Source organism: Elephas maximus, chromosome 14, assembly GCF_024166365.1.
Source record: "Elephas maximus indicus isolate mEleMax1 chromosome 14, mEleMax1 primary haplotype, whole genome shotgun sequence".
Lineage (NCBI taxonomy): Eukaryota > Metazoa > Chordata > Mammalia > Proboscidea > Elephantidae > Elephas > Elephas maximus.
This window is the reverse complement of record NC_064832.1, coordinates 33,797,734-33,824,883: the sequence shown is the minus strand read 5'-3', so window position 1 is coordinate 33,824,883 and position 27,150 is coordinate 33,797,734. Positions and strand designations below refer to the sequence as shown.

Genomic DNA, 27,150 nt, shown 5'->3' with positions numbered 1-27,150 from the left:
AGCAACCATAGCCCTTAACTACTATACCACCAAGGTTCCTTACCCACAATAAGCAGATAAAAAAATTTGAAGCAAAAAATTTTTAAAAAGATAAGATGGCCCAACTTCAGCAATAGTAAAACACTATGTTACAAGAGAAGATGGATCAATCAAAAGCAAAACATGAAGACGAAGAAATCTCTCCTATGGAAGCCAGAATAATGTGAAGAATTGACGATTTTCCAACTATGGTGCTAAAAATGTTGAAAGCAAAAAGCACACGGAAAACAAACTAGGGGGGCTCAGGAAACAAATGGAGGAATAAAATGAGAACCTTAACAAAGAAACTGAAAACACCCCGCCCCCACAAAAAAATAGGGAACTAACGGAATAGAAAAATAAAACACCTGAATTAGAAAAAGCAAGAGAACACTCAATAGTCAAACAGACAGAAGACAGAATAAATAACACAGAAGACAAAAATAACTGAACTTATCAAGTCTCAAGAGAAAAGAACAAAGAAAAGCAAACAAACCCAAAAGGAAATGCGGGCTTCAATTAAGAAAGCTAACATTAGAATCTCAGAGCACCATGACAATAAAGCCACATAAAAAATTTTTCAAGAGAGAATTTCCCAGACCTGAACAGGAAGCTACAGGAACCCCAATCAGAAGAGACACAAAAAAGATCAACTCCACAGCATAAACTAATAAAAGTCTTAAAAATCAACACAAGGAGAAAATTCTCAAAACCGCAAGAGAAAAATGCAATATAACATATCAAGGGCCTTCGATAAGAATTAGTAGGGATGGATTTCTCCCCATCATGGATTTATAGAGATCGGAAACAATGCAGCAACACCCATAAGATACTGAACCAAAACAACTGCCAACCAAGAATTCTTTACCCAGCAAAGCTGTCATACAAAAATGAAGGGAAACCAAGACATTCCCAAGCAGAAGCTCTGAGAATTTACCATTACCAGACCAGTTTTCCAGGTATTACTCAAAGGAGTACTCCAAATTGAAAGGCAAGAACATTAAGAAATACAAAGTAAATTTACTGACTATAAGCTGTATATCGATATTAATGGAGACACATCAACAGAAAAGGTGAGAGAAGAGCATATTAGGAATAGATTTATTATGTTAAGGCTGTATGTTAACTGTGTTCATATGTTAAACACTGTAACTGTAAGTTGTATAAAGTAAAATATGTGGTAAACAATAAGAAATCACCAAGACGAAACATTCAGAAGAAGGAAGATAATAAAAAGGCTCATCACAAGAAAGCACCCAAATACACATAAAAACAGAGAAAAAAAAAAGAAGATAGGAATCACTCAAAAAACAAACAGCAAAATGTGTGAGGTAGACACTTTGTTTTCAGTAATAAGCTTAAATGTTAATGGTCCCATGAAAAAGGCAGAGAGTGGCAGAATGGAAAAAAAAAAACATGATCCATTCTTTTGCTATTTATAAGAAACACATCTTAGATGTGAGGATACAGACAGACTAAAAATAAATGGAGGAAAATATCCCATGCACCCAGTAAAAAGAAAAGCAGGAGTGCCACACTAATGATCAGATAAAACAGACTTTAAATAAAAATCTATTACAAGAGATAAAGAAGGACATTACATAAAAATAAAAGGGTTAATCCACCAAGAATACATAACAATTATAAGTATATATGCACCTAACGGCAATGCACCAAATCACACAAAAAAAATACAACCAATAATAAAGCAGAAATAGACAATTCCACAATAATAGTAGGGACTTCAACAAACAAATTGCATTTATAGACAGAACATCTAAAAAAGATCGCTAAGGACATTGAGAACTTAAATAAAACCATAATGAACCTAATGGACACATACAGAACACTCCACCTAACATCAGAACAATATATATTCTTCTCCAGCACACATAGATCATTTTCCAGAATAGACCATATGCTGGGGCAGAAAACAAGTCTCAACAAATTAAAGAAGATCTAAAATATACAAAGTATCTTATTTGATCATAACAGTATGAAGCTAGAAATTAACAACAGGATAAATAAGGAAAAAAGAAAAAACACATGGAAACTAAATTAATACACTACTAAAAAACTACTGGGTCATAGAAGAAATCAGAGCTGAAATTAAAAAATTCCTAGAACCAAACAAAAATGAAAACACAACATATCAAAACCTTTGGGACTTAATAAAAGCAGTATTCAGAGGGAAATTTATAGCAATAATTGTCTACATTAAAAAAGAAGGTCTAAAATCTTTTATGTAAAATCTTAACTTAATCCAACTTGAACACACAGAAAAAGAAGAGCAAAAGAAGCCAAAAGCTACCAGAAACAAATGATAAAGATCAGGGCAGAAATAAATGAAACTGAAAACAGAAAAACAACTGAAAGAATTAACAAAACCAGAAGTTGGTTCTTTGAAAGGATCAATAAAATAGACAAATCACTGGCTAGACTGACAAAAGGAAAAAACCAGAAGAGGCAAATAACCAAATTAAGAAATAAAACCGGTGACATTACAACCAATCCAACAGATATAAAAAAGATCATAACTGAACACTATGAAAAATTATACTCCAATAAATTTGAAAACCTAAATGAAATGGAAAAATTCCTAGAAACATACTACCTACCCAAAGTATTTACCCAAAGTAACACAAACAGAGGAAGAAAATTTAAACAGACCCATTACAAAAGAAGAGAGAGAAGGTGTCATCAAAAACGGCCAACATAAAACAAAAAAGCCCAAGACGAGATAGCGGAGAATTCTACCAAACATTCAGAGAAGAGCTGACACCAACCCTACACAATCTCTCCAAATACACAGAAGAGGAAGGAAAGCAATCGAACTCTTTTTATGAGGCAGCATAACCCTAATACCTAAATCATGAAAAGATATGACAAAAAAAGAAAATTACATACCAATATTTTTTCTTCCTTACGAACACAGATGCAAAAATTTTCAATCAAGTTCTAGGCAACAGACTTCAGCAACATATAAAAAAAAAATCAAGTAGGATTCATACCAGGTCTACAAGGGTGGTTCAACATCAGAAAATCAATCAATATAATCCACCACATAAACAGTCAGAAGAAAAAAGCCATATGATTGTATCAATTGATGTAGAAAAGACATTCAATAAAATTCAACATCCTTTCCTGATAAGAACTCTTGGGAAAATAGGAATAGAAGGGAAATTTCTCAACATAACTGAGGGCACATAAGAAAAACCAATAGCCAACATTATACTCAACAAAGAAAGGCTGACAGTGTTCCCTTTTGAGAAGCGGAACAAGACAAGGATATCCATTATCACCACTCTTACTCAACACTGTTCGGAAGTCCCAGCCAGAGCAATAAAACAAGAATGAGAAATAAAAGGTATCCAAAGCAAAAAGGAAGAGGTAAAACCATCTCTATTTGCAGACGACATGATCCTATACATAAAACACCCTAAACATTCCACAAGAAAGCTGCTAAAACTAAAAGAAGAATCTGGCAATGTTGTAGGGTATAAGATTAACACACAAAAATCAGTTGAGTTTCTCTACACTAACAAAGACTACTCCAATAAAGAAATCAAGAAAATACCAATTACAGTAGCCACCAAATCAATAAAATACCTAGGAAATAACCTAACCAGAGACATAAAAGACTTACACAATGAAAACTACAGAACACTGTGCAAAGAAGCTAAAAGACAAAAATGGAAAGCCATCTTATGCTTGTGGACTGGAAGACTTAATAGAGTGAAAATGTCAATCTTACCTAAAGTGATCTACAGATTCAATGCCATCCCGATACAAATCCCAACAAGACTGCTTACTGAAATGGAAAAACTACTGACCAGTTTCACATGGAAAGGAAAGAAATCCCAAATGGCTAAATCAATATTTAAGAAACAGAATGATGCAGGAGGTCTCACACTCCCTGATATCAAAACACACTATACAGCCACCGTAACCAAAATACCCTGATACTGGTTCAACAACACACACAGACCAGGGAAAAGAATCAAGAACCCAGAAATAAACCCAGCTAGCCATGGAAATCCTGGTGGCATAGTGGTTGAGAGTTACGCCCACTAACCAAAAGGTCAGTAGTTAGAATCCATCAGGCACTCCTTGGAAACTCGACGTCCTATCGGGTCACAACGAGTCAGAATCGACTTGACAGCAATGGGTTTGGTTTTTTCACTGTTTGTTTTAACCATGGACAACCGATTTTATACAAGGGGTCAAAGTCCACTCAGTGTGGCAGAAAGGGTCTCTCTGATAAATGGTACTGACAAAACTGGATAACCACTTGCAGAAAAATTTAACAGAACCCATACTTCACACCATACACAAAAACTAACTGCAAATGAATCAAAAGCCTACATGTTAAACCTAAAACTGTAAAATTCCTGGAAGGCAACATAGGAGGAAAACTATGGGACCTAATCTTTTGTAAAAATACAATAACCATTACAACAAATACACAAATAGGAGAAGACAAAACAGATAAATAGGACTGTGTAACAACTAAAAACTTATGCTCATCAAGATATGAAAATAGTAAACAGATGACCTACAAACTAGGGGAAAAATCTTGAAAAATAATTTGTCCGGTAAGAGCCTAATCTCTAAAATGTATACAAACTGTAAAAATTCAACAACAGAAAGACAAACAACCCAATCATGAAATGGGCAAAGGACATGAACAGAACCTTCAACAAAGAGGATATCCAAGCAGCCAGCAAACATAGGAAAAGATGTTCATGATCATTAGCCTTTATAGAGATGCAAATCGAGACTACAAAGAGATACCATCTTACCCCAGCTAAAAAAGCACTGATTTAACAACAACAACAACAACAACAACAAAACAGTAACTACAAATGTTGACAAGGGTTTGGGAGACTGAAACCCTTATCCATTGCTGGTGGGACTGTAAAATGCTACAACCACTACGGAAAATGGTATGGTACTTTCTTAAAAAGACTACAAAGAGAATTACTCTATGAGGAAGCAATTCCACTCCTAGGTATAGATTCTAGAAAAATTTCCTGAAAAATCTTAATTCTAGGAAAGATAGCCATTTCTCACAAACATGTGTTTTCTTTTATTCAATGAACTATGTTATAAATTTTCTCCTCTGACTTGTCAAGAGATTCACACCAAAATTTTGTGTCACGTTTTTATTTTAACCTAAGTTTTCTACCTTAGTCTTTGTCACCACTGTGACCTGCTTTCCTTGTTTTAGTCTATAAGTAAGTGTTCAACTGTAAGCCACCTCAAATCTTTCTTGGAAGCAGGAAGGATATGATGTTTGGCTGAATTTTGAAAATTTAAGAATACACTGAGTTTCGCATGATCCCCATCAAGGCACAGAAACCCTATGAAGTTCAGCCTGAGCTCTGCAAACCAATCCTTTTATCTTAACTACCACAAACAGCAGAAACATCAAGAGAATTACGAGTTTTTCCAGAAGACTTTTTTCCCCTAAGTTACATTAACCATATAGATTACAATGCCACACTGCACATTTACCATACATTCAGCATACCAAATAATTTTTAAAATATAACATACACAATAAAGCACTACTGAAATTTAACTGTGAGAAAATATCCTCCTACCCTAACAGGTGAGGATGATTCCTCTGTATTTCGCTTCTGGGACTCAGCGTCCACATCTTGGCGCTTGTTCTTCATTCTTTCTCTAAGATCCCCTGTAGGTCTTTCTGGTGACCTTTGAGCCAAAAAACAAAAACAAAACTAAAATCTACATTTATGTAACATTTTATAGAAAAATATTTATAGAAACAACCTCATAAACCTCAATATAGTTTATGGAACTGTTCATGGCTCTTAAAATTCAGGAAAATAATTTATTTCAGCTTAAATATTAATATATAAGAAACATAAATAATACTTGTAAGTTTTCTCCTCACATCGATCAAAATGTATACATTTAATATTCTACGGGGTAGCAGGTGCCAGTGAAATGAATAAGAAATTACATGTGAATTGAGAAAAAGGTATTTGTAATTAACAGCCTGGCATATTTTCCTATTAATCGCTAGATATATTAGTTATATTTGAAAGTAAAACGTAGGAAGATACATCAAGCTTGAATCTGAAAATTCCAACAGCATTATAATCTACACGTGTACGTGGCTGGACACATTAACAACTGAAAAAATATCTCATGCATCTTAAGGATCAAAGCAAATACAGGAGTTTCTGTAGTAGTCAAAACTTTTCTTAAATTTGAAATTATTTCAGAATAAAAAACAGTTTAAGGGTTCAAAGCAAGATTTTAGAACAATTATTTTATATTCTTCTGTGGAATTTGTTAAATTGAAGGAAAAACACACATTTGTATTCAACAATGGTAAGGCTTCATAATTTATACTGGGAATTATATAGGACATGACTGTTCAATTAGTTTATTTTCGTATCATTATTACAAGGAATCATGCTAGTGCAGTGGTTAAGAGCTTGGCTGCTAACTGCAAGGTCAGCGGTCTGAACCCACCAGAAACTCTGCAGGAGAAAGGTGTGGCCGTCTGCATCTGTAAAGACTGCAGCCTTGGAAACCCTTGGGGTAGTTCTACTCTGTCCTACAGGGTCCCTATAAGTAACAAAGGTAAGCCTTCTTAATCTATACTGGGAATTACATAGTATACAGCTAGTCAATTAGTTTATTTTCATGTAAGTAGAAAACTGAAAATAAAAAATGAAGGACAGATGAAAAATAAAATGTCTGTTAAAAAATACTCCTAGAGAAAAACGAATCCTCAACTTGATATGGAAATGGCAAGAGGCCCAGAATAGCCAAAGCAATGTTGAAAGAGAACAAAGCAGAAAGACTCACGCTTCCTGATTTCAAAACATACTATACAGCCATAGTAATCAAAACAGCCTGGAAGTGTTATAACAACAGATACATAGACCAATGGAATAGAACTGAAAGTCCAGAGATAAGCCTACACATTTATGGTCAACTGACTTTTGACAAGGGTGCTAAGTCCATCTGATGGGGAAAGATGGGCCTTGTTAATAAATGGTGCTGGGAAAATTAGATTTCCACATATAGAAAAATGAAACAGGATCCATGCCTCACACCATATACAAAAACAAATTCAAAACGTATTGAAGACCCAAGGGTGCAAATTAAAACCACAAAATTCGTAGGAGAACAAGCGAAGACATCTAGAACATCTTAAAAAGCTAAAATCATAATGTATTTAAATGTTAACATATTAGGTCTTCAAAACAGTCTCTCCTCAATAAAAATAAATTCCCGTAAAATGATATCGCAGACAGCATGGAATTCTGCTGTCTTAAGCATTAACTTTTATAACATTATTATAAAAAGCAACCTATATACCCAAAAACCCAGTGCCGCCAAGTCGATAACCTATACACATTCTCTAAAAAGACCTGTTGTCAAAACAAGTAAATACTGGCTAAATAACTTGGTTTTAAAGCAAATATTTTATCAACTGTGAAATTAATAACTAAAAAGATCTTGTCAATCTCTATTGATAAGATTCTCTTCAAAGTAGAAAATCTGATCAAATATATGGCTGTATTTCTGATTTTAGATAAATTACAAAAGTGATCTTCTAACAGTATGTAAACAATTCAAAGTTCACGATTACCTTCTATAATTGCTGCTGTAGCCTTTACCACGGGGTGAAGGACCATGTACGAATCTGCACGTGTTTCCATAGAGGCAGTTGCCAGTCTTCAGCCAATTACGACACTGTGTCTAAGAAAGACATTACTTTTTAAATTTCATTTTTATTTCTTTAAAAAAAAAAAAAAATGCTAATGGGACAAAATTAAAACAAATGCTATAAAACTTCCAGTTAACCTGAAATACATTACAAATAAAACAACCGAAGGAAATGTGAAAACCCCATAAACCCTTTCACTCCTTTTTACAAAACTTTTTTAATTTTCTGATCAATAACCCTACAATAAAGCAACTTATTCACTTTTTTTTTTTTAATTCACTTTTATGATCCAAATCAGTATTTTCATGATCATACTCCAAGAGTACTCCTGGGGCTGCACTAGTGACAACTCACCTCTGCTGTACTGCCGGTGCTGGGTCCAAGCCTTTCAAATACACTGGGTCTTCGGGATGTGCTATCAGATATGGTCTTGGTATTTTCCACTGTGACCTTCCTTCTAATTTTTGACATTTTGGACTACTTTAACCAAAACAGAGAGAGACAAATAAGTAAAATTATTCAGTTTTGAATAACTAAGCCCTTAATTTACCAAAAAAAAAAAAAAAAAACGTTGCCGTGGAGTCAATTCTGACTCATAGCGACCCTACACGACAGGGTAGAACTGCCCCATGGAGTTTCCGAGGAGCACCTGGCGGATTCAAACTGCTGACTTTTTGCTTAGCAGCTGTAATACCTAACCACTATGCCACCAGGGCTTCCCCATAACTTACAAGTAAATAAAATTATTATACCATAAAGTTACAAAGTATTTTCCTCGAGAAAAAAGGACATAGGAGATGTCACAGATAAACAGAAGGATATTTTATGACATGTTTTATAAGTGCACCTATAACAACTTTGAAATCTGCAGGGTGAACAAGATTCCACTTATGAAGTTTTCATTCTACATTCAACCTCAGACAATATACTATAAGATGTTTGGAAGTTGTTTATAAAAGTCTTTCAAAATTTATTAACTCTATTCTTAAGTAAAAGTTAGCCTATCAATCTCCATTAACCAGTTAACTAGAAAAGAATGCTATGTCAAAGAAAATGGGAAAATGAAATCAGGTGGGAATTTTACTGATGGCCGAAATGATGACTTACGCAATTTAAGTGACAACATTGATAACTGAAAAATCAGCTTGGGAGAAAATGAGTGCTATTTAAACATTTTCTTTGTCTTACAGAGGTCACAAAGAAATGCAATTTAATCAAGGTGTTTATTTTCCAGTAATAGGAAAAAAATCACTCTCAATGTTGATAAAATGATTTCCTTTCAAAATAAGACAGACTGTGGGACTAGAAAATGTCAAGGAGTTTCTACAGTGTGTGCAACAGTGACATAAAAGTCAAAGGTGCTAATAAACGGTATTTTAGCATATTAATGACAAGAAAACAGTATAAATATCAAAAGAGTAAATAAAATACACCAAAAACCAAAATTACAATAGACCAAGATATAAACTAGAGAGTACACTACAGTGGGATATGGGTAGGAACTGCCTAAGAGAAAGAGAAAAGACCTAATTATATAACACTACATACAATCTGAAATCTTAGTTCAAGACTAATTAGTAGCAAAAAATTAACAGAATGAACCATGGCAGCTGAGGAACTAAAAGCTCCATTTTATACAGAACAGTCTCTATAAAGATCACAAATGCTATTTTATATGATTTCAAGGCTAAGGTATAACACTGAAAAAAAATTAAATCATAGTTTATAAAACAAAATTTGAAAAAACAGTTATAAACAATGCTTACACGTCTTTTATAAAGGATCTAAAGAATAAAGATATTTGACACATCAACAAAGATGATAAACCAAAAAGAAGAAAATATGAAATGATACAATATGGTTGCACCAGCAAACTTTATATTCTTTTTATATTTTAATAGAAAATATAATTATTATTTTAATGCAACAATAATTTTTAATGATTCAAATAAGTTAGAAAATTACTTTAATTACAATGAAAAAAAATAGTGTAGAGTGTCCCATAAATGAACAAGAGTTGCTATAACATAAGATCACTACTCTCCAAGCATGGAGCTATACAGCCAACCCCGTAATGTCAGAGTTGGAAGCTAACGTTTGGGTTAACATCTCTGAGCCTCGTTCTCAGCCTGAACATGCACTGACAGCAGAAGAGGTGCTACAGTGTCACGTGTCCATTAGATTTTTGAACAGAAAGAACTGAAAGCCAAGATCTTCCACAAAATGTACAACTCTGGTTAATTTGTATTTGAGCAGGATTCAATAACCAGAAATACATGTGTCACAAAGTACATAGGAAAAGTTAGAAAAACAAAATTTTAATGTTTCATTTTAAATCTCTACAAATTTTAGATATTGCAGATATACATTGTAATTCTAGCCATTAATTCAATTCTAAAAACATTTATTAATAAATTAAAAATTGAATAGGTTTCAAAAGTTTCTTATTAACCCCAAATTCTCGTAAAAAGACCAGACTTAACAGTCTGACTGAGACTAGAAGCACCCTGGTGGTCATGGTCCCCAGACCTTCTGTTAGCCCAATATAGGAACCATTCTCACAGCCAACTCTTCAGACACAGACTGGCCTGGACAATGGGATAGAAAATGATACTGGTGAAGAATGAGCTTCTTGGATCAAGTAGACACATAAGACTATGTTGGCATCTCCTGTCTGGAGGGGAGATGAGAGAGCATAAGGGCTCAAAAGCTGACCGAATGGACACAAAAAGAGAGAGTGCAGCGAAGGAGTGTGCTGTCTCATTAGGAGGAGAGCAATAAGGAGTATATAGCAGGGTGTATATAAATTTTTGTATGAGAGTCTGACTTGATTTGTACACTTCACTTAAAGCACAATAAAAAAAAAAAGTTTCTTATTAGCTAGTTATCTGAAACTTGGAAAACAGGCACACCATCCACCACATTGCCTCAAAGAGACTAATGCTAACCTTACATCTTTCCCTCCACTACCAATGGAAATAGTTAGTTCTGTGCCCACACAGCCCTACTCCCGACACACCTTTACTCCCAACACACATACCTCCCAAAAAAATCAAGGGTGGTAGTTTCTCCAGTCAGAGTAACAATTATTCGTCTTTGTACTTAAAACACTGGTCATCTATCATCTTCTCGCTTGCTTTTCTGAGGGCCTCAGGTATTAACCCCACTGCTTCTCTTCCCGTTCTGTCACCTGTTGCTCCGATCAGCACCCCTCCCCTGATCTACTGCTGGAAAGCACGGTCTCATAGTCTGGCTCCAATCTTAGATCCCTGATGTAAGCTTGGAAGATTTCAAAGCAATCTGACTGCTATGTCAAAGGCAATCAAGTGAGGACTGACAATCCAAGACCACACCTCTCCGCCTACATCTGACATCAATAAAGTTACTTGCCACAGAAACAAAGCTACTCTTATAGGTGACATCAAGAACTACCCAAGATTCACCTACAAAGTGATTATCCCAGGAATTTTATTTCCAGCTACTGCTGAGTCTTCCAAGTTAGGGAAGAACTGCAACGAACTAAAGACGTACTCTCCTTTTTTTCTGCGTTCAACAGTGTCAGACCATGCCCCGAAATGGCACTGCATCCGGGTACCAGGTCTAGGTTAGAGAGAGGTCCTAGTTACGGAGGGGAAAAAAAAAGAATCTGAGGCAAAGAGGTAAACGGAAAAATTGACATTTTCTAACTAAAAAGGAGTTAGATGAGTTCTGATCATCCATCTAGGAAATTCTATCTCTACTGACAATTCAGCAATAAAAAGTTAACAAAAATATTACTACAGAAACATAATATTCACAATTTTGGATAAGTAAAATGGTTTTTGTGTGAAAGAAAATAATATGTAACTTTTTCAAACTCCCATTTATGTAAATGTACACAATCTACAATACACTAAAGAAACTTTCTCTTACATATATTAATTTAAAATTACACTGCCATCTCATGTGACTTAACTAGAACTTTAAATTCTACTTAAAAATTTAGGTTCACAATGGAAGATAAATATCAGAAAAGAATAAAAAGTAAATGTGACTGGGGAAAAAATTTTTTTGATTAATATCTGAACAGCCTTCAATAAGTAAATGTTTCAAAGTATATGGGAAAAGTTAAAAACAATACAACAAAAAAAAAATTAATGCCAAAGTCTTTTCTATCACACAGATTATAAATTTAGGTTACACCAAAAACGTACTAATTTAGTTAACTCTTCTTTAAAGCTGTTCTCCATTTTTGTTTTCAAATTCATTGCTCTGTCCGATATTCTCTGGTTTAAGTTACCCTTACACTATCACATCATCGTTTCTTTCCCAAACAGCAGCACTACTACAGCCAGAGTAACACTGGTGAAAGTCCATTTAGTCATTTTTCTATTTCTTCCCTTGCAGATATATAAATATCTGAAGTTTTCCTTATCGCTTTTAAATTAAAGAAAAGAATAACTGTGGGAATAAAGCTTAAATCTACTAAAGACACAGGAAAAGGGAATCTTAATAATTGGGAAACTATATTATCACAATCTACTCAAAGCTGCACACTATAAATATGGCTGAAAAAGTTGAAAAATACAGGGGCCTCTTCTCTGAGTAATTAATTAAACCTGAAGCCTAATGACTAAAATCTTGTCAGTAAAATATGTATCAGTTCTAGTATCTTCACTGGATCCTTCTGAGGTCTCATCTTCTGTAGCGTAAATGAAAGCATAACCCTCTTTAATCTGATCTTCTATTACTTATACGGTAGCAGCATAATACCAGGAAACTGTCAAATAATTACATAATTAGAACTATATAAATGTATTAATTAGTAGAATAAATCCCTACCCACTGAATTTCTAAGATTTAAAGGATTATATTAAAAAATAAAACTTTCCCCACATTCATATTTCATGTTTTAAAAGAAAAAAATAGCTGTTTATTTGATGCATACTTTTGAAGAATTTATTAAAAAGAACTTTCTAAAACACCCTTCCAGGTTGCTTACCTGTAGACAGAGTAAATCTATTTCTAACTGATCGTGCCACAGAACTGGCACAACTAAGCTGACTACACAGGTATGAGCAAGGCAATACTGCAGCACTGTGCAGAAAATAACTTGTTAAAAAGATTGTGTGTGCACAAAGAACACCCCATCCTGGGAACCACTATGAAGTGACGTAAACAGAACCGCAACACACAGAGCTACAAGAGGAGAAGAGAAGACAGGGTTACATGAACACCAGTTAATACCTCAGCCACTACAAAGTACCTGCTAAAATGCCTCCAACTCTGTATGAGCTGTGGGTTGCGAGTGGGGAATACGGGAAAGACTAACGTCCACTGAAAACCAATTCTCCAAATGGAAGTTAAACAATTTTGCTTTCCCTATGTAAACACCAATGCATATTATAATATAAACTAATACAGATGATTCATTAAAATTTTAATAATTTGGTATAAAAAAGTTAACATAGCATCCACTTGCTGTCTCTTAATATTTTTAATCTGTACTACAGATATGAAAATAAGATGTGCACACATCCTAAAATGTACAATGTGCAATTAGAATTACCAATAACTAGGACTTCAGTAAAACCAAACCACTTGTCATGGAGTCGATTCGGACTCACAGCGACCCTGTCAGAGGCATAGACTTCATAAAACTGTATCCTACCAGACGGACACAGTGAAATTTTTAGTTTCATGATGCAACTATTTTTACACACACAAACTGACATATACCTCCATCAATCTTCTTACTATCTCTCTGAAACTGTCATCTATTATAATCTAAGTATTTCATTAATAACTTCAAAATCAATAGCTCTCCAAAACATTATTGTTTGGACAGTAAAGCCCATGACATCAAGTATTACAGAACTAAAAACACCCAGAAACTGGACCATGCTAACTGGCACCATGCACACAGGGATGGCGCTGCATAAGCATCGGGATTTGCCGCAACAGTATCACGAACTCTGAAAACGCGAGGCGTGAAGACCTCTTCCAAACTTTCTAAATTCCCTCTTTACAAATGCAAAAACCTTAAGAGACACTCGCCTATAATTTTCAAAGTAGTTCAAATTACCTGGAAGCCTTCTAATATAACCGAATAGATTAAGACACTACGTTCCACACGCAAAATCCTACCATCATTCAAGTAATAGCAACTCTGAATAATTTGTCAGCCATAAAAATTATATTAACCTATTTAAAAAGAGCAGGGCACTGGTGGCGCAGTGGTTAAGCGTTCGGCTGCTAAGCGAAAGGTCGGCAGTTCCAAACCACCAGCCCCTCCCTGGAAACCCTATGGGGGAGTTCTACTCTGTCATACAGGGTCCCTATGAGTCGGAATCGACCCAAAGGCAACAGGTTTGTTTGCGTTTGTATTTAGAAAGAGGTAATGCTAAACATAAAGTCCCGTCCTTTCATTCTACCTCTCTTTCAATTTGTTTCCCCCGCATATAACTGCCAAGACTAGCACTCCTCAACTCCCAGGCCCTAACTCGGTTTATCACTGCCAGTAAATACAGAACACCAAAAATAACCAAAAGATCCCTTTACCGATTACAGGTCTGGAATGCCCAAAGAAAAAACCCCGAAATCTAAGACCTTATTCCGGCACCCCTCCATTGCATACAAACGCGAATTCTGCTCAAGGGTTCCCGTGCCCACCTCAAATGTCAGTCACAGTCTTTTGCCTGAGTCGACCTGTCCCCTAGACAGACTCGCCACAATCAGAGCGAGGGAGACAAACGAAGCCTGAGCACAGGGAGTGACTGAAGATTCAGGGGCAGGATGCTCAAGGGGAGCACGAAATACCAGTGTGACCCAAGTGGGCATGGTGGGCGACTCCGGGCCTCCCCAGCTCGCCCAACGCCTTTCCTCAAATACCCACACGAAGTTACAGAACCCTTACCTCCACCCCCAGCTCTCCTCGCAAACGCAGACCCGAGGCACCCACACTGCCGCTGCTCGCAGGAGCGGGGAAGGAGACCTTCCGCCCCGCGCCTTGGCCCCGGGAGGACCACAAGGAGGAGGTGCGCGCGCGGCTCCCGGAAACCGCTCCTCGGAGACTGAGAAACAGAACCCGCCTGCCGCTTCGCCAGGGTCCGGCGAGAACGGGGCGTGGGAAGAAAAAGAAGGAAGAGAAAATGGACAGTAAAAAAAACTCCAAAAAAAAACTACCAGGCCGCTAGGGCGATCGACTCAAAAAGCCGCCGGAAGTCAGGAGACCGTCCTGTTCCTCTGTAAACGAGCCAGCTTCCGGCCGCCAGGTTAGTCGTCAGAGCGCAGACCCCGCCCCTTTCCTCGCACGTTGCGTCGACGCTGAGGAGCGAGAGTATTAGCGAGAGGTCAACTCCTGAATACGTTCTTTGTGGAAGGAAACTTGGACTCGCGGGGGACTTTTTTGATTCCCAATTAAAAGTGAACTTAAGAGAATTTCCCCGTTCATTACATAATTTCTTACAATAAACAACTATTTTAGGTGTGCAAAATGCTACGTGTATTGAAAGTAACTACAGCCATTCATTTGTTCAAGAATGCTTATTGAGACTCTGAGCTGGACCAGACCTGGCGAATGTCCTGTTTTTGAACCCGTCTCCTTTGTAGCCCATCGCCTATTACTGTGGAGCAAACGGATGCAGGGTTATGTTTTTAAAGGCGCAAACAAGTTTACTGAAAATGTGAAACAAAAATCTTTCATTTACTCCCGACGGTCTTTCCTTTTGTTGCTTAGGGTCTCAAAGCTTTAACCAATGATTTGTATGATACAATTTATTAAAATTGTTTGGTTAGTGAAACCTCCTGAATCAAAGTAAAAAAAAATAAAATCAGTACGTAGCCCCTTTAAAAAAAAAAAAAGTGAAAAGAAACGTGAACTCTTGCCTTAATTTCAAGGTAGCATTTTATTCTTTAACAAAATCAAGAAGTAGGAAAACCTGGTAACAAAACACTTGATAAAACTTAAAAAGAAAGTGGCACAAATACTAGGTCATGCCGGAATCAATAAATTAAAATATGGGAGCAGAATAATAAAATCAAGGGCATTAAACATTCCTGATGACATGCCAGACTATTTTAGAGACAGCCGCAAGAGCTTCTTTGCAAGTTGGCTTGATGAAACGTTCAGGCAGCAAGAATCCGTATCTTCCTGTATCTCGAAGTTCAATTGTAAATGAGTATTTGATGCCCAAGTCATAAATCCAGTCTTGCGAAACTCCAGGAGCTTGATCTACAAGAAGAAAATGCTTTTTAGAAACAAATACTTTAAAATGATTAACAAAATTTGTTTTCCTATTTCTGATAAAAGCTTTACTTGTCTTTGATTATTAAGTAACCTAAGTTACTTGTAGAAAATGGAGATTGAGGGGAAAAACGTTAAGGAATAAGGTAAAAATCACATATTATATTACCAAACCAAACCCATAAGGACCCTAAAGGACAGAGTAGAACTTCCCCATAGGGTTTGTAAAGCTAAAATCTCTAGGGAAGCTGACTGCCACATCTTCTACCCTAAGAGTAGCGGCTGGGTTCCAACTGCCAACCTTTGACTTAGCAGCCTAATGCTTAAACACTGTACCGCCAAGGCTCCTTATAACCCTGCCAAGGAGTGATTAAGAAGAAAAAAAAAAAAAAACATTGCCATGGAGTCAATTCTGAAGCATGGCAGCCCCATGTGTTAACAGAGTAGAATTTTTCCAAGGGCATATTCTTGGCTGCAATCTCTGGGGAAGCAAATGGCCAGGACTTTCTTTCATGACCCTGTTGGATGGGTTCCAACGCCTGACCTTCAGGTCAGTAGCTGATTTCAAACTACTCAGGCCACTCAGCAACTTCCAAGGAATGATAATCACCATTAATGTTACAGCACGTTATCTTTCATTTTTTAGTTCAGGCATTCACGTATTTAAATTTTCCCTACATAAATGGATCACACTATGTAAGCTGCCTTGTAACATTTCTAAATATAACCTATCATGACCATCTTTATGTAGTAATGAGTTCAAATCTGAATTATTATTTTTAATGATTGCATAACATGGCATGATAAAACTGGATATAATTGATTTAAATAATTATTTATTTAAGGGCATTTTGATTTTTTCCAATTTTTAACTAACATAAAGAGCTTTACAATTAATACCCTAATTCATACATGGTTGGTTCTTTATTTCTTTAGAATATTCTTCCCTAGAAATACAATTCCTAGTTTAAGGATATATATATACTTTTTACAATTATGATGCGTATCTCCAAAAAGACTTAAAAGAATTGAACAAATTTATACCTCCATAGGCAGGTCTGAACAGGCTCACGTCCCCTCCCACATCATCCGTGAGAATTATGAATTTCTGGCAATTTGATGGGTGAAAAATATTATCAAATTCTCTTAATTTCGGTTTCTTTCATTACCAGTGAGCTGAATATTTTTAGATTGGAGGAAGGCTCATTAACAACCTGCGTTATGCAGATGACACAACCTTACTTGCTGAAAGTGAAGAGGACTTGAAGCACTAACAGATGAAGATCAAAGATTTCAGCTTTCAGTATGGATTACACCTCAACATAAAGAAAATAAAACTCCTCACAACTGGACCAATAAGTAACATCCTGATACATGGAAAAAGACTGAAGTCATCAAGGATTTCATTACACGTGGATCCACAATCAACGCCCATGGAAACAGCAATCAAGAAATGAAAGGACATATGGCTGAATCTACTGCAAAAGACCTCTTTAAAAGTGTTAAAAAGCAAAGATATCACTTTTAGGACTAAGGTGCACCTCACCCAAGCCATTGTATTTTCAATTGCCTTATATGCATGTGAAAGCTGGACAATGAATAAGGAAGACTGTAGAATTAATCCCTTTGAATTATGGTGTTGGCAAAGAATACTAAATATACCAAGGACTGCCAGAACAATGAACAAATCTGTCTTGGAAAAAGCTTAGCCAGAATGTTAGTTGTTAGTTGCCCTTCCGTTGATTCTGACCCATGGTGACATCACATGTGCAGAGCAGAACTGCTCCATAGGGTTTCCAAGGCTGTGACTTTTCAGAAGCACATCACCAGGCCTGTCTTCCAAAGAGCCTGTGAGTGGGTTTTAACTGCCAGTCTTTGGGCAGTGGTCGAACACTTAACTGTTTGTACCACCTAGGGACTCCCTCAATAAATATCTTCCAGCAGAAATTAATTTAAAATATTTGTTGAGTTTTCCACATACCTAGGTCCTGTCAGTGTGATATATGCACAACATTCAAATATAGTGTTATGAGCTATGCTCTTATACAGGCTCTCACGAAAAAGTGTCTAATGTAAATGCTACTCCCTAGATTTGTATAGTGTACAACCTGGGAAACCTTACATAATGGCCTTGGGCACCTTACACATTCTTTTCACGCTTACGACCTTTTCTATTTCACTCAACATGCATGATGCCAATTCCCATAATCGCTACAGAGGAAGCATAATTTCTTAAATATCATTTCAACTTTTTTAGTATATTAACTGTATTCAGCACTGTCCTATTATGCTTCTGTTTCTAATGTTTATAACCAGTCATTTTACATGTGACTTTGTTAAAAAGATTCCATTTTGAAGAGCTAAATCCATACAGAAAAAGTGAACACACAGATTTCTTTAATACTTCACAATTCTCCAAGAATTTAAAAAGCAATACTTACATAAACTTTCTGAGCCACTGCCATGCATATACTTGATATTTTTATTAATACTCTCAATAGCACGGACAGCTTCACTGGCCACTTGAGACTGGAAGCAATAGGACATGAGATTTCAGTTAATGTTAAGCTTTGAAACAGGACAGAAGTTTCTACAAGACAATCATGCATTAATTGAATCAAACAATTTATGTGAAAAAACTGTATTTATCCAAAAGGTAAATTAAAAAAAAAATTTAACCAAAACAATTGCTTTTGCTTCCTGGAAATCATAATTGGGTGCCTAAAATTTTTACTTAGTTTACAGGAAAAAAAAAATCTCACACACGAATTTTCAGGAATTCATTTATTACATAAATTGAAGTATAACTATGATTCAAAGGCAAACAATTTAGAGTTCTTATGATACTAGACAAAATTATCACCAAAGTTTAAATCCAGCTTCTCTAATGAATACATATCTACACATGTCTGATTCTCTTCTCATCCTTCCTACAAACTCTATTTTATTTTTGTATAAAATACCTAATAACTTTCAAAGACGCTTCATCTAAAAATGATATGTCCTACGCTTCCCTCCTTTGGAGCAGAGTAATAACCCAGGCCCCTACTCAACTACATTTGGCTATAGATGACCCAGATCTTTCCTGAAGTTGGAACTAGCATCACGATATTCAGTGTTGTCCTCTAAAAAACCCAGAGAAGCAGCAGTGGATATTATTTCCTGTCTTCCCATTGTTTAAAGAAAAAAAAAATGTTTTCATAGAAACCCACTGTCTACAGAATAAAATACAAATTGATTCTGGTATTCAAACCCCTTTACAACCTAGATTCATCTACTTCCTCCTCTGGGGAACGCCAGCTTCTCAGCTTAGAACGTCCTCCCTTTCCATAAGCCAATAGAAATCCTATCTTTTCCAATTCCAATCCCTAACGGAAATTGTATCTGTTCTCTGAAGTCATTAAAACAAAAAATCAAACCCATTGCTGTCAAGTGACCTTACAGGACAAGGCAGAAATGTCCCATAGGGTTTCCAAGGAACAGCTAGAGGATTTGAACTGCTGATCTTTTGGTTAGCAGACAAGCTCTCAACCACTGTGCCACCAGGGCTCATTGAAGTCAATAAACCAAAATAATAAACCCGTTGACATCAAGTCAGTTCCGACTCATGGCGACTGTACAGGACAGATTAGAATTGCCCCATAGGGTTTCCAACGAGCGCCTGATGGATTTGAACTGCCAACCGTTCGTTAATAATAGATTGTAAGTTCCTCAAGGAGAGGGACTACATTATTCCCTCCTTTATCTCAGTGTTTCCTCCTCAGTTGATGAGGAAAACCCTTCCTATTCCAGTCTTAAATGAGTTTACTGTCTGTACTACTTGTTTAGTAGCTACTAAATGGCAGTATAAAGTCCCGGGTGATGCAAATGGCTTGCGATTGAATGGCAACTGGAAGGTTGGCAGTTTGAACTCACCCAGAGGCACCACAGAAGAAAAGACCCAGTGACCTGCTTCTGTAAAGATTAAGCCAAGAAAACCCTATGGAGCAGTTCTGCTCTGTAACACATGGGGTTACCATGAGTTACAATCAACTTGATGGCTTAAGACAACAGCAATGTCTTATGGTGTCTTTGGAGTCCTTGGGTGGTACAAAAGATTATCTCATGCAGCTGCTAAACAAAGGTTGGAGGTGTGAGTCACCCCAGAGGGGCCTTGAAAGAATGATCGGGTGACCTACTTCTAAAAAAATAGCCATTCTAAACCTACAGAGCACAGTGTTGCCTTGACATACATGCGGTCACCATGAGTTGGAATCCACTCAACTGAAAGCTCCTGTTTTGTTTTGTTTTTAATATTACATCTTAGGGTAGAGTTGTTTGCAACATTTGTTAATGGCTGATCTCCATAACTACATCATATTCTCTTAAAGGGCAGGGTCGTTACCTAATGCTTCTCTGAATGTCTATTGAGCACAGTATTTTACACATAATAACTCTCAGCAAATACTGGTGATAACATTAATCCAAAGTAAGGTAAAATAAGACTATATTTCCAAATATTGATAAATATGCTTTCATTTCTTCAAAGATACTACCAATAAAGGAACTTTTCTTAAAAGTTTTCCTTTGAAAAGGAAAAAGAATTGCACGTATCATGTATGCTAACATTCCAAATGGGTTATTTTCAGAGAATGAAAGTAACGTTCTACTTATCATCAACCACTGCCAACCCCCCGACCCCCCCGCCCACTGTAGCTGCATTTTATTCTGCTACAAGAGCCAGGATGAAATGAGTCAGTAAGAAGCAAGCTACTACATAAAGATCAGACCTTGGTCAAGAATTGGGCTGTTCCTATAACACTTCCTGTTGTCTGCAAAGCCTCTGGGATGAAGTCTTTGCTAAACCCAGTTGTAATCCATCAAGAATCCTTGCATGGAAGCACCCTGTGCCATCAATCCAAACACAGAGCATCTGGGGCCAACAATCGATGAGGGGGAATAGACTGCGCGGGTCCTCTTTGAGCTTCCTGCATTGACCACTACACTCCAAAAAACAGGCTCTTGCATCACTGCTGAAATTGGAGGTGCTTTAATAGGACCAGGAGTCCTGGATGGTGCAGGCACTTAAGCTCTTGACTACTAACTGAAACACTGGTGGTTCAAACACACCCAGAGGCACCTCGGAAGAAAGGCCCGGTGATCTGCTCCCAAAAGGTCATAGCCTTGGAAACCTTACGGAGCCCAGTTCTACTCTGTAACACATGGGGTCTCCGTGAGTCAGGATGGACTCCATGGCAAGTGGATTGGATTTTGGTTTGGTGAATAAAACCTAACTCCTAGCGGTTAGGGAGATCAGTATATCAACTATTCCTGCTGCTAAGACAAAATTGATGGTCTATAAGGACAAACAAAATGAAAACAGAAGGTTTTAATTTTCTCTTTTGAAAATGGGGGAAATGGCTCCTCTCCTCCCCTGTTCTATCAAAATTTATGTTAGATAACTTGTAATTGTAAATTCTTTCTCTGGCTCTCTGAAAAGTAAATCTAAGGTGTTAACTGGACCTGCTAGCCACCTCTTTGAAGAGTAACTTCAACTTATACTCCCTAACCTTCCTGTTTCCTGAAAGGAGATTAGCATACCTCAGATGACCCAAGCCCCAAATTGCAAACCTACCTCTGGCCAGAAAGATACTTGAAAATTAGCAGTTTTATCTTGAAAACATGAAGGTCACCGGTGGTATGTGCTCAGCTGTATAAAGGGTAACATTTCTTCCTGTCCTTGCTATCTCTTTAGTGGACTGCCTGTGACGCATCAGGTTCTGGTTTAATGTTTATTAGAGAATAAAACTTCTATTTTCTCTGCAGGGAGTTTCTGGGTTAGGAGTAGATTTTGTTGTTAATTATATTTCCGAACAGGTGCTACAAGCACCTCTGAGGGAGTAAGATGTGGCAGCCTGCTTCTGTAAACCCTATGGGGGCAGTTTTACTCTGTCCTATAGGGTCACTATGAGTGGAAAGGGACTGGTGGCAATGGGTTTGGCGTTTGGCCCAGCCCCAGTTCTTTCAGAATTTCCTTCAGATAAACTCTAATTGCAAATCCTTTCTCTGTGTCTTTGAAAAGTATGTAAATCAAGGATGTTTTCTCAAGTCTTCTGAAACATAACCTTTAAGGAAGATCATACCCAGTTTCCTTGGAAGAGGCTTAGCATAACTTCAGGTACCCAGCTACACAGATACTAGAAAATGACCAATTTTATCTTAAACATGAACGTAATGAGTTGTATCCACTCAGCTATGCAACAGGTCAGATTCCTTTCCATCTTTGCGATCTCTTTAGTGCACTGCCTGTGATGCTTCACACTCTGGTTTAATGCTCCTTCAATAATAAACTTTTTCTTTCTCTGTAATTTTTGTGGTCAGGTTTCCTGGGTTGGGAGGATATTTTGCTTTTAGTAACTTCCCCTCCAACAAATGCCAGTGGGAAAAAGAACTAAGCACCACTTACCAGCTCCTTGTGGTCTTTGCTTTTGCTTCTACTGTAGGAATAAGGAAACACTATGTGTTGAGAGTATGAATGCATGCTGATGTAAGCTTTAATGTGGTTGATATTTTTTCTCAAGAAATCAGCCACTGCCTTCACTTCTGGCTCCGATTCAGGGTAGGGCCCACAGTAGGTTTCCGAGCACGAGAAACTTGATGCGCCTTTCTCTGTGGAGGAATCGATACAATGGAATTATGAGGTGAGGCACACACTGCTGTAATTTATGATTTCCCTGAAAATGTATCCTCCTAATGTCTATGGTGCAACATTTTTAGATAAATGGATCAGGTAAGGCTCTGTATATAACATATTTCTGATATCCACTACATGTTGTGTATGCTTCTTTTCAAGTAAAATTTTTACATGCCCACATAGCACACACTTCAACGGTCAGTCACAACCTGTCTCCCTTGCTACCTGGGTGCAGCCATCTTGCAAACTTGAGAAGGTGGCCAAGAGAATCTCAGAAATGCCAGCCCTGTCTTCAAACTGCTAGTTATGTGAGAAAAATCTGTTATAAATATTACTTTCCGATACTGGCAGTTTAAAAATTACTGATCAGTACAGCCCATAAAAGAAAAGTTTCAGTCTGGAACTCAGAATATGCAAGTTATACCTTCAGTGCAGGGCCCTGGGCAGCACAAACACTTAAGCGTTTGAGTACTTAACCAAAAGGATGGTGGTTCGAACCCACCCACAGGTGGCTTGGAAGAAAGGTCTGGAGATCTACTTCTGAAAAATCAGCCACTGAAAACTCCATGGAGCACAGTTTTACTCTGACACACCGGGGGTCACCATGACTTGAACTGACTAAAAAACACTTTTTTTTTTTTTAACTTTTAGTGCTACTTTTAACTTGCAAAATTGGTTTAGTAAATAAAATTAGATGGTGATATTTGGTGCTAGAGAAATGCTTATTCACTACTTTCAGAGATTATGTTCAACATCACTTCAGATGGTAGCCTGTCTTCCAGCATTTCCCCTTTCTGCCCCCAAATACCAGGGATGGAATCCCATGAAAGCACCGAAGAGATCATTTCCCCTTGGAAAAACTGATCACCCAGAATTGGGTTCTCAACTTGGGTCTGCCAATCAGAATCCTTCCACTGATAATCTGAAATCAAGATTAAGATTCTGGTTTCAGTCCAACTGCTCTGTGGAACAAAGGCAATACCACCACCAGCTAACACGGCAAAGAACACATGCTACATGTTGGAAACTCTGCTGAGTGATTTACAGGAAGTATCTCACTGAATCCTCACAACAACCCTGTGAAATAAGCACTGTTGTTTTAGGAGATGCAAACTGCATGCTATGGATGCTAACCGTCCTTCACAAGAAGACATGCCATATTGTTAGGTTAAAAAAAAAAAAAATTATTTTATTTTATTTTATTTAATTTTTTTAGGTACTTAACCTTTATTTCTAATCTTGACTTTGCCATTTAGTAACTATATGGCCGTGGGCAAATATTTTTAAACCTATCTATACCTCAATTTCCTTATCTGCAAAACGGAATAATTAATGCATTTGATGGGGATTTACTGAGGATTAAAGGAGACAATCCACATAAGCTGCTTTGCATAGTACCAAGCATCTAGTAAGTGTTCAGTAACTTTGTTGTTGTTGTTTATCGTCATCATCATCATCAACATCGACATGTGGATTGGGATCAAAGTCAGAGTTCACGACAGAGTTGAGGAGAGAAAAGATGCCCTCACAGTACAGGCCCAGTTCCAGTCTATTTCTGAGGCCAACTGATCCCTGAACTTGGGTGCCATGGGCTACTCCGTTATTCTTACAAAGCCTGGCTTTCTGAAGTTTGCTTTGGTTTCTTCCTATTATAACTAAACACTAATGTTCGTTTCTTTTTCCCACAAAGTAATGTGTGCAACATCCAAAGCCTTTCCAAGTATTTTATTTATTTTTAACCAATACTGTGAATTGACCGATTGTTTTTGATACTTTGGTCACCTTTGAATACTCCTGCCATTTTTCCTGGTACACACAAATTTAAGAGATTACAGATAATATACTAAGGATACGAGTGGGAGACGACATGAGTTGGAGAGAGGGGTGGTGCATCAATATGAACTCTGAAACCAGTTCTGTTCAACAGGAGTATCAGGCAGGCCACATTTGTATTTAAAATTTTCAAGTAGCCACTTCAAAAAAAGCAAAAAAACTGGCAAAATTAGTTTTAATGAGATAGCTTATTTAAACCTATATGTATAAAATATTATCATTTCAAACGTAATCAATATAAAAATAATTCATGAGATATTTTATGTTACAAATATTCAAAATTGGTATACATTTCACACTTACAGCATATCTCAATTCAGACTAGCTACATGTCAAGAGCTCGATAGCTACATGTGGCCAGTGACTACCGTACTGGACAGCGCAGCCTCAGAGACTCATTCTGTGACTGTCATTCTAGACATTTCAAACATTTAAATGGAAAGGGCCCTGAATTTGAGATTCTGCTTTGCCATTAAGTGGTCATGTTGATTTGGGCAGCCAATTCTTCTCTCTGGGTCTCCTTATCTGATTTCTTATCTGTGGTATGAGTGGCTTGGCCTACCAGGTCCTTTAAAATTCAAGCATTCTTTGAGCTCTAGTCATGGTTCAAGAACACTATGATCTCATGGTTGCCCCTGGGTGGCGCAAATGGTTAACGCACTGGGCTACTGACTGAAAGGCTGAAGGTGTTAACTCACATGTGCCTCAGAGGAAATGCCTGGTGATCTATTTCCAGAAAAGCATCCCTTGAGAACCCTATGGAACAGAGTGCTACTCTGACACACCTGAGGTCACCATGAATCAGAACAAACTTGACAGTAACTGGTAATATGGTCTCATAGGAAAAAATACAAACTATTTTCCAGTGCATGCTGGCTGCAAGAACTGTGTAGTTTAATGTAATATTTTAGAAAATGAGTGAAGCTGTCTTAGAAAGTTTGAAACCAGAGGTTGTCACTAAGTGTTCTCTCCCCCAACCCTCAATGACACTCCCAATGTACAGATACACAATTTTAATACAGGAGAAGGATAAAATAAAAATAAAAATTAACAAGTCAATTTGATATTTCACTTCCCATTAAAAAGTGAGGTACCCTTTTAGGTCCTTTACGTAAAGGATCATAAAGGCACATTCTGCTTGTCTGGATGCGGAAGAGTTAAGATTCAGTTCTTTCTTCTCGCGGTCTTGCTTACACAGTACTGAAGAGAGGCAGGGGCTCTTGGGAAAAAAGGGTTCCTTACATTTCCTTTTTTGTTTTATGCAGGACTCTCCTGCCTATATTTGCTGTTTCTGTTTCTAAAACTCTCATGAAGTGTAATAACACAGCACCATGCCAAAGAAGGAACTGAAATGTTTCTTAGTAACAATAAAAAAATAAAAAATTAAACCTGTTGCCTGTGGAGTCAATTCCAACTCACAGCAACCCCAGATGTTACAAAGTGAAACTGCTTCATAGGGTTTTCTCGGCTGTAAACTTTATGTAAGCAGATCACCAGGCCTTTCTTCTGTGGCACCACTGGGTGGGTTTGAATCACTGATCTTCAGCTTAGTAGTCAACTGCAAACTGCTTGCACTACTCAGGGACCTCTTGATGGACATAACGTGAATGTACTGAATAAAACTGAACACAGAGAAAGCTTGAAGATAAAATAAAAAGTTCCAAAAGTGAACTCACATCTGAAGAGTGATTGTTAAAATCCCTATCTATTCATCTACAGACAGCTAATTTTCCACAAGGGGTCAAAGTCCATTCAGTGGAGGAAGAAACAGTCTCTTTAACCAGGCAAAACTGGTTATCCACCTGCAGAAAAATGAAACAGGGTCCATACTTCATACCATAAACAAAAACTAACTCAAAATGGATCAAAGACCTAAATATTAATGCTAAAACTACAAAGTTCCTGGAAGATAATATAAAGAAAAAACTATGGGACTTAATTTTCTTTAGAAATAGATTATCAAACACACCTATAAATACATGAACAGAAAAATTAGATAACTAGGACCTCCTAAAAATTAAATGCCTATGTCATCAAAATTAAAAAAAAAAAAAAAAGACATGCAGACAGACACTTCACCAGAGGACATTCCAGCCATCAACAAACACATGAAAAGATATTCACGATCATTGGCCATTAAAGACATGCAAATCAAAACAACCATGAGACACCATCTCATCCCAGGAAAAAAGGGCACTGAGCAAGAAACAGAAAACAACAAATGCTGGCAAGGCTTGGGGAGACTGAAACTCTGCTCACTGCTGGCGGGACTGTATGAGGGTAAGTCAAAAAGTATTGCTACTAGGGTTCCAGTTCACCGTTCATTCCAAACAAAACATATTTAAACATCTCTGTGATCAGTGGATGGCTGCAGACAGGTTCTCTCAGTAATACACTTGTCTAAATTTCTTTAGGGTGCCTTCAAAAAAGGATACTTTTCGTCCCATCAAAAAAAAAGATCTTGCGATCAGGGCTAATACCAAATTTTTAACAAAACTCAAGTGGACAACTTCCCAAATCATTGAAGCTTTGCAGCCAGTTTATGGGAACGCTGCCTCACATAAAACAACAGTTTTTAGATGGATCGACCATTTTAAGGGAGGTCAGAATAAGACAGGGAACAAAGGTCCTGAGATCGGAGGGTGTCTGTTTGAGAAATAGCGAAGAGGCTGCTGTGGTTAGAGGAGA

The 27,150-nt window shown here is 37.1% G+C and overlaps 2 protein-coding genes across 11 annotated transcripts in view; both read right to left on the bottom strand.

The window, feature by feature from the left end:
* The window catches only part of ZC3H13 (zinc finger CCCH-type containing 13), a 246,050-nt gene that overhangs the window by 111,546 nt on the left and 107,354 nt on the right, over positions 1 to 27,150 (bottom strand). For 2 of the 8 annotated variants that reach the window (XM_049853393.1, XM_049853400.1), the window contains exons 1-4: positions 14,628 to 14,887; positions 8,087 to 8,212; positions 7,655 to 7,764; positions 5,625 to 5,736 (exon numbers count right to left, since the gene is read on the bottom strand). In XM_049853393.1, the coding sequence (XP_049709350.1) occupies positions 5,625 to 5,736; positions 7,655 to 7,764; positions 8,087 to 8,203 (339 nt within the window). In that variant the 5' untranslated portion in view covers positions 8,204 to 8,212; positions 14,628 to 14,887. The other 6 variants (XM_049853394.1, XM_049853397.1, XM_049853395.1 and 3 more) reach the window with 4 other exon arrangements.
* Positions 15,613 to 27,150, bottom strand: part of LOC126058325 (carboxypeptidase B2-like) — a 175,365-nt gene continuing 163,827 nt past the window's right edge. For all 3 annotated transcript variants that reach the window (XM_049853403.1, XM_049853402.1, XM_049853404.1), the window contains 3 exons: positions 22,402 to 22,604; positions 18,398 to 18,485; positions 15,613 to 15,944 (listed from right to left, as the gene is read on the bottom strand). In XM_049853403.1, the coding sequence (XP_049709360.1) occupies positions 15,760 to 15,944; positions 18,398 to 18,485; positions 22,402 to 22,604 (476 nt within the window). In that variant the 3' untranslated portion in view covers positions 15,613 to 15,759. The remainder of the gene's footprint in view (positions 15,945 to 18,397; positions 18,486 to 22,401; positions 22,605 to 27,150) is intronic.